This window comes from Anneissia japonica, unplaced genomic scaffold, assembly GCF_011630105.1.
Source record: "Anneissia japonica isolate Jap-2015-1 unplaced genomic scaffold, ASM1163010v1 scaffold287729_len363858_cov192, whole genome shotgun sequence".
Classification (NCBI taxonomy): Eukaryota; Metazoa; Echinodermata; class Crinoidea; order Comatulida; family Comatulidae; genus Anneissia; species Anneissia japonica.
Genome location: NW_022733453.1, coordinates 255,721 through 264,907, shown reverse-complemented (window position 1 = coordinate 264,907; position 9,187 = coordinate 255,721). Strand labels below are relative to the sequence as shown.

Genomic DNA, 9,187 nt, shown 5'->3' with positions numbered 1-9,187 from the left:
GCGAATTTCAGTACTCACATTACAATTCACAAACACGGTTAACTTCTTCTTTTCCAAAGTTAGTTTTGTAATATAGTGCGAGTTCGTCGATGTTTGTATCAAACATCTTAATTGATAGTGTTATGTTCGGTAATAATGTACAAACACCGTGTTTAGTTACAAGTTATTATCAACTCTATTATGTTTTTTTCTATGCTTTATTTAATCTATGGCATTGCTTTACTGTGCCGGAATATTTTTAGATATAGTCGCAGATTGATTAGACGACCTTGTTGCAGTTTAGCTTCTAACTGAAAATTATATTTTGTGGAACATTAAGACGCTACTTGTATATAGAAGTTTATAGTAATTTTGATCTTAATGCAATGTTTTTCATATTCAGTTTTGTTTTTTTTTTACCAAATAAACATTTCTTTTGTATACATTATATTGCATTTTACAATAGAAATAACAATATAAGATTTGATTGTTATTCCCTAAATGTCTTATGAGGCTTAGGATTTCAACCATTAGAAAAACATTACCTTATAGGATGTGAACCATAGACACTAGATTTTGCAGACAAGCGTCTTACCCACCATGTTACAGCAGCTCTACTTTTAAACATTTTAAGAAAGCACATAAATTGCAAGAAAACACAGTTTTTATCATAACAACCACTGTTTATTAGATTTAAAAAAAACCAAAATTATATTTAACTAATGATATCAAACACCAAGATGAAAATATAGTGCCCTCGTCAAAAGGAAACTACAAAGTTGTATTTGAAGGAAATCAAATAAAATTATAATTAGGCCAATAAATGTATAATCAATTAATAATAATATTATACCACGTACCACTACCACATAGGTTGTATATCCTACATTCTATTGTATTGAATTCCTTTATTAAAGTACCTTGCATTATTACAATTTCAAGTACAGATACTGTAAAAAAAAAAAGCAGATTGTGTATATTATACTTTTAGATTGATTGATTGATTCATTGATTCATTCATTCATTCATTAGTTAATTAGATGGTTGGTCAGTCATTTATAGATTGGTTTGCCTGTCTGTCGATCTGTCAGTTGGTTGGTTGGGTGGTTGATTGTTCGACCAGAGTCGTCAATTCGTAGTTTGGGTGATCGGTGTTGGTCGGTCAGTTGCTTTGTTGGTCGGTCTGTTGGTAGGTTAGTCAAATCGATCAATTGGTTGATTTATTCATTGAATAATTAATTGATAAATTCATATTGATTAACCTATCCTCTGAGTGCATTATCCTATCCGCTCAATTTCCATCACAGATGTGAATACAAATCCTGATTAAATTGAATTGAGAACACCGACAAAAAGACACTGCTACTGATATGGAAATTATGTAATTTTCGGGAATAGCATGTGAATTTCAATACGCCCATCATAATTCGCAAACACGGTTAACTTTAAATTTTCCAAAATAATTTTCAACGATAGAGCGAATTCGTAAATTTTGTTCCACACGTCTTAATAGATAGTGCTATGTTCTGTAATAAAATCAAACACCGTGTTTAATTGCAAGTTATTATTAAATCTGCTTTACTTTTTCTAAGCTTTATTATCTACGGTATTAGTTTATTGCGCAGCACTTTTTTATAAGTTTAAGTTACACATAGATTAGTCAAAATTGTTGCAGTTCAGCTTCTTGCATGAGGTCGTATGTTATTAATTCCATTAAGACGTTACTCACTGTAAATATTGATCTCAAAGCAATGTTTCGCTTTTTTTGTAATATTTCTGTTTTGTTATATATAAATGCATTAATTTTTTTACATTATGTTATATTTTCTTTCTAAATAGTAAGTACACTCGCCATTGTGCCTAAATATGGTCATGATAACATCACATTATGACCATATATAGGCACGTCATGACTATATATGGGCATACAGGGCTTTAGACTTAAGGAGTAGAGTTGTTTTAGTCATTCTTAACAGGAATCGAACCATGTGGACACTAGGTTTAGCAGGCAAGCGTCTTACTCACCAAGTTACAGTAGCTCCACTTTGTGAATTAATATAAAGAAAAAAACAAAATTAATTGTAAGTCAAAGTTTTTATCATAACAATCATTGTTTATTAGACTACAAAAAGAAGAACGATTATATTTAACTAATGAAATAAAACGTAACAAAATATAGTTCGCTCAAAACAATGTTTCAAGGTACGTAGTATTTGATGGAAATCAAATGGGTATCAAACAAAACTATAATAAGGGTTATACATGTGAACATAATATTTAATAAAATATTATTACAGGTATTATTATTATTATACCAGGTACCAATTAGGTTGAATATCCAATGTACTATTTACCAAATTCTCTTATTAAATTACAATTTTATGTACTATCTAAAAACAAAAAACTGTATTGGTAAGGTACTTCTTAACGTAGGAGAATGACTGTTTAATGGAACATAGATGATCAATTGGTCATTATGTGGTTGATTGTTTAGTTGGTCGGTCGATCAACTGAATAATCAATTGATTAATTAATCGATCGACCGGTAAGTCGGTTGGCCGACCGCTTGGTCTTTTTGCCCGCTGTCGGTCGGTCGGTCGGTCGGTCGGTCTGGCATTCGGTCAGTCAGTCAGTCAGCCTCTCTCTCGGTCGGTCGGTCGGTCGGCCAGTTAGTCGGTCTGTCGGCCATTCGGTTTGTCTGATGGTTGGCCTGGCGGTCGGTCATTCGGTCGGTAAGTTATTCGGTCTGACAATCGGCCATTCGTCTGTCGGTCGGTAAGTCAGTCAATCTGCCAGTCATTCGGTCGATCGGTCAGCAGTTGGTCGGTTTATCTGACGGTCTGTGGGTCAGTCGATTGATTTAGTGTGTATAATTACATTTAGCAAAGAACAAATTTGTCATGAGTAATACTTGCAAATCACTTCAACGTGTATTAATATTATGTTTAAAAAGCCAATATGTAACAAATTTACAAATCAAAAAAGAAAACGGAAATTATACAATAATTAACACTATTTTACATGGTTTTCATCCCAAGGTAAGTTGGATTATAGGCCTATCACACTTTACATAAATCTTATACATTGCTCTGAGAATATAGACAGACCTGCAATTGCGGTATCATTTTAAGGGACAGAGCCAAACATGTAGCGGTGCTATTCTCCGCAAATACGATGTACACTTAGCAGTAGTTTTAAAACAAGAAACTGGTTTGTATCTAAGGTACATCTATAACAACAATATATATTTAAATATTTTCCTTGCGATTTTCTAGTGAGGTTTATACCTCTATGTAATGTCTTTAATGGTGTTTGTTCATACGTCCTGCGTACGATCATCTAAAACGAAAAATGTTGCAAGTTTTAACGTACAACATACGATAATGTTATGTCCAATCATGCTCATTGTGACGTAGGCCTACATGACCTGTGAGAGCGGTACATTGCAGTTCGGTTGTGTGGATGTAATAATAAAAAGCCACTAATGTGCAATTTATGACAATATGCTTTTTGGAGAGAAAAAAGTAGACCTAGTTATCTCCACACACACTTAGTTTTTTTTTTCTCAGTCCATTCCTAATGGTTGTCGGTTGGTTGTATAACACAAGACAAATTCACCTCCAGAAACTGGTACACTGAAACAATGCTGCAAGATTACAGTAGACGTGACATTCAATGATGTGTCTCCTCGGTCATGATTGATGTCTGTAGTTTGCGATGAAGAACCGGTTCTCGACAACAAAACATCTCGGCAAAGGCTTGTCTATAAATCTTGTTCGTTGCATTGTATATAACGGGATTTACGGCTGAATTCGTATACACCAGTACACGTGCTATATTTAGCAAGCCCACCAGTGTTCTAAATTGTATGTCTGAAAATGTAATTATAAGATTTATGGTAAGAAATGGCGCAAAACAGATGACATACACACTGACAGTGATGAACAGTGTTTGGAAGACTTTTTTCTCGGCCCGTAATTTTAATCGTCCACCGGTCGAATTTGAGTCCGTAAAAGGTGAATTACGAAGTGTTTGCAGTAATATAGAATAGATTATAATTATCACAAACACTATAATGAAGGAAACAGTAGTTTCTATGATTAACAGCCATACTACCGCGTCACACTGTGCTTCGTAACCGGGAAACAGGTTACAATTTGTACAAATTCTTGTCGTATTCGGAAGTCCCATGTACATATCAGGCCAGGGAAATTCATACACGAAGCTCGTCACTAGAAAGAGCTTCCGACTTTGAAAAGTCAATACAAGCAGCCAAATGATGATGCAGATTCTGATGGCGCGATTCCTGGAGGCGAATCCCCATCGTCGAAATAACAACGGTCGACAAATTGAGATATATCGTTCCAATGACATCCATACTATCGTAAATGCTGCACATTGTACGGCAGAGTCCGATAAATAGTAGATCATTTTACAGAAGAAAACGTTTACATTCATGTCGAAGTAATCGTGAATTGCATTGTGAAGGTAAGAGATGAAAATCAAATCTGGGGCTATCAGAAGAAATAAAAGATCCGCTAGTGCTAAGTTTATCAAGTAAATGTTGACCGTGTTATGTAGTCGATGGCCTCTGTTCAGAACTAAAATAGTGGCAGTGTTTCCAAGGATTCCAAAAATTACGATAATAGGCATGAAACCGGCAACAACGGCTTTATCAAAAGTTGTATAAAGATACTGCTCAACTACTGCCTCACTAACGTTAACTGAATAAGCTGATGACAAATCCATCATGAACAATACAAAACAACCTGAAAACATAATAAAGAAACGAGTGTTAATCTATACTGATATATGTCATAGTAGCGGGCAAGGTGCGCCCTCGATAGTAATTGTTACAATCATGATGGAAGAGAGATAAAGGGCGAAATCGATAGCTTGCAAAGTGTTTTTGTCGCAACAATAAATTCAAGAAAAAATGTAATGTAGGAATGTATACACCCTCAATGATTTTAATCCCTAAAATAGTTAAATTAGCAGTGTGCGTATCCGGTCTTTTTTAATAAGTAGAATGTCAAATGAAAGACTTTCATATCAGGAATTATTATCGACTGTATGGTCGTGGTGATCAATCATTAATGAGTCACTTTTTTTCTATTTACGATTCCCATCTTTATAGCTTTTTTTTCGCGCGCCCTTGATATTTGCGATCAAACCACGATAATAAAATATCGCGAACTTCTGAATGATACTTGTGACTTCAAAAGCAATGCTGACCTAGGCCATACCCAACCATAGCTAATACAAAACTGATATTCCCTCAACAAAGATTTCATGGAAACATTCTTGCTTCTTTGTGCACTATTTTCAATCATTCAGTCACATTTTAAAAGTTAAATACAACATTATATAAATGACTAATGTCATATTCTGGTTCTGAAAATAAGCTGTCTTGGCTAGGTCAGTAGTGCACATCACACTTCACACAGCCGGAGTAGAGTGGTACCAGTTGTTTTTTTTTCTGGCTGACTCTATGCCTACCTTAAGGTGGAATAAAATTCGTAGCATTGTATTTCTTCTACAATACAGATATTTCCTATTAGTTGATAATTAACTATTACAATCGTTTTATATCATATCAATGTTAGGCCTACATTTTCTGCAGAACGTGTTTGAAAAACCTTGGTCAAGCCTCCACACAGGCAAACTGCTGACTAGCTGAAGTAGACCTAGGTCTGCTTAAAGCTAGTCTAATTTTAGAATCAACATATAGGCCTATAGGCTCTCTGTGAGCGCCATTTGGCGAAGGCGGACGCCGTCTTCTAACAATCGAGTCGTCGAACGACCCGGTCGGAGCAGTGTGTGCCAAGCTTAACATTTTCTGGAGGAAACAAGTTAGTGATACGCAGCAGCTTTATAGTCAAATTGATGATGTTATGGTAATATAATTTCTACGACTTCATGAAGGTCACTTTTTTGTTATGGATATTGGATTTGGAACAATAAGCTTATACAAATATTAGGACACGTGTTATTAATTCACACAGATTACAAAATGTTAGTCAAACGCACATATAAACTACACTTTATTCTTTTATATTTTTTACTCCCTCTCTGACACACCTTTTCGTAGGCCTACCCTCAACGGTAATTAAATTAATTTATAGAATACGATAAATTCATAGTATTATGACTGTTACTGAAGTATGTCATAATATGTCAATATGTGTGGCACATTGTGTATGTATATTGGTTAACCCTTTTTATTCAAATTGCAAAAAGAAGAACACTATTTCGATATTAAATCTCTTTAAGATTGTTTAGATGTATTGTCTCCTGAAAATGACAAAAAATATTTTAAAAATATTTTTTTAATTAATTGCTTATTTTGCAGTTACAAATTACTAACTTGGGCATAAAAATTATTAAATTAAAGAAATGTGTACCATGATGTTTATACTATATAACGATAAAACTACTAAAAACACTTTCAGTGACTGGAAGAATTTCTATCATTTTTTTTATGTAAAAGTAGGCATGGGTAAACATTTTTTAAATACACCCCATTCTATGTTCAAGTACCAAAATGAGGGAAATAATTTCAAAAATGATTTGTGATATTATTATTGCTATTATTATTATTATTATTGTTATTATTATTATTATTATTAATAGTGAAAACGTTACCGTGCCTTTCAGAGTCTTCGTTTTTCTGAGTAGGAGTTTTAACTATCATGCAAACAACGGAGTCGGATAGTAGTATACATGCTGTTGTTATTATTATTATTATTATTATTATTATTATTATTATTATTATTATTATTATTATTATTATTATTTTGTGTTTGTATTTTGCATGGGACAACACATCTTTAAAATATATTCTTTATAATTTGGAAGAATGAATTATTGATATTCTACTCAAATTGCTTTTGTTGAATAACCTCAAAATATCCCCACTTCACATAATCAGTAGCGTCAATAACGTCAATGACACATTGACACGTTTTAATTATGATACGTCTCAGAGAAATACTGTAATCACCAGCTGAGCCTAGATACACTTTTAACTTAGCTATAGGTTAATGGGTTTATTGTATTGCCTTTTAGCCGTCCGTCATTACTAATGCTATAAAGCACGTTTACTGACAGGCTGATGTCCAATGGGGCACCTTGTTATAAAACGGTCTTAATAGCTTTACTGGTCGATTGTAGGTAGTTTGTATTACATAGACAGACGATGACCAGTGCTTTAAACAGTCAAATATTAAAAGAAATTCATCCTATTTAATAACAACTGGTTTTTTTTATATTCATAAACGGTACCGTAATGCGCCAGCAATAAATATATTATCCAATAACTATTTACCTCCTTCATGGAAAAGATCCTTTAGGCTTTATCCATATGTTGTCTGCCAAAACATGCCACCCTTTCTTAATGTAAACATTACGTTTTTTCAAATTCTAAAAAAAAAATCACTATGCTTTATGTAGCATATTCAACGAGTGCGCAAACTATTATTGACTTTAAACATTTCCATGGGCAATGCAGCCAGTTCAAAGCACTGGGGCCTGGGGTTATTGGGGGCTCGTTCATTAGGCCAATAGATCTAAAAATATAACTTCAACAGTTCCTAGTTATGTTAGATTTAGAGTCATCATTATTTATTATGTTCATTACATTTAATTTTACGTGCCACCAATCCCTGTAAGTAAATGATTTTTTACCAAAAATAGCCCTGAACAGCTTCGTATCTTTTGAATTCATTCAAAGCTAGTACCTTTCATTACGGTACTTTACTTACGTATGGTTCGTACCACGGTACGTTACACTAAAATACCGTACTATTTGAAAGCATATTTCTAAAGAAATTGAAATATCGGAACGTGCGTTTTGTGATACTTTTGTTGTTCACGTCTGTTAATGATGTCAGGTGATCATACTTGTTTTAGATTTACTTAACTGCAAGTGTGGATAATTGTTCTATTGTCAATATTATACTTTATCAGAGACTCATAAAATGCCCAATATGCCCTAAACTAACTAAAATAAATATATAGGCCTATATGACTTGATTTTTTCCTCAATATCCTTGAATATTTTTTCGAATATTTTATAGATATTTTTGCGCGTTACAATGCCGTCTGTTTTTAAAAAAATCTCAGAATGTATGAGCATTAAGTGTTTCGTGTAAGTAGACCCCACCATTTTTTAATGAGAATATTATAAACATCATGGAAGATTTATACAAGTGAGGTAAAATGTGACTATTGCCATACAGCGACCGATACTTCTAAAAAACATGTAGGCCTATTGTACTTTTTTTTTTCTCTCAGAGAGCCCCCTATCACTACACTTCCCTATTCAGTTCAAGAGAACCGTTAGAATGAATAAATCTGAAATGCTTCTACCTTTTGCTTCCCTATAACAAATTGGTAATTTGTGTTACTTTCGGCCATCAACACTTACGATAAAACTAGTACAATGCATATATCATGGCCGAGCCACCGGTTGGTCAGGTTTTAACCTGACTATTTTTGACAGACCACAAGTTAATTGATTTAGGTTTTTGATAGGAAAAAAGGCTTAATTCCAACTGTATGTTTATACTCAACCTGTTCTCTTTTGTGGTGAACGGTAAATGATAGTTCACATTATTCTTTTTAGTATAGGCCTAAGATTTGTAATGATCGATTAAGAAATTAGGATGCATTTTTTTTCTTCAGTTGAAGCGTTTATCCAAATCACGTAGGTCAGTTACTACACACAGTAAACTTTTGCAGAAAATTAGACTAAAGGTTCCCTTGGCTTATAGACTTGCCTTGGGCTTATATTCATTTCTTCACTAAATTACCTAGTGAACTGACAAGAAAAAAAACATGCCTTATCTGTATATTTATTCCTGATAATTTGAGTAAGCAACATTTTTCAAATCAAATCAAATCAAATCAAAATCAAATCAAATCGACTTTATTGCAACTTTCTGATGTTGAATTTACAGTACATCACATTTTAAAACAAATAGAATATATAGGCATATATATATAATAATATATACCTGTATATATATATATATAAATTTAGGAAAAACTCCGAATGCCTTGCAATTATGTAAAAAATTAAAATCCACTTCGGCTTTGTTCAAACGAAGAGTAATCTTTTCATATTTCCTTAATAAAGAAACTGGTAATCTTCTTGAACTGAAATCCTTGATAATAGAACCAAATGGACGTAAGTTGACAAAAAATA

At 33.3% G+C, this 9,187-nt stretch overlaps 1 protein-coding gene across 1 annotated transcript in view; it reads right to left on the bottom strand.

Moving 5' to 3' along the window:
* Nucleotides 1-662: 662 nt before the first annotated feature.
* Nucleotides 663-9,187, bottom strand: part of LOC117116197 (neuropeptides capa receptor-like) — a 24,974-nt gene continuing 16,449 nt past the window's right edge. Inside the window, exon 2 of the mRNA XM_033260195.1 lies at nucleotides 663-4,748. Within this exon, the coding sequence (XP_033116086.1) occupies nucleotides 3,652-4,731 (1,080 nt within the window). The 5' untranslated portion in view covers nucleotides 4,732-4,748 and the 3' untranslated portion in view covers nucleotides 663-3,651. The remainder of the gene's footprint in view (nucleotides 4,749-9,187) is intronic.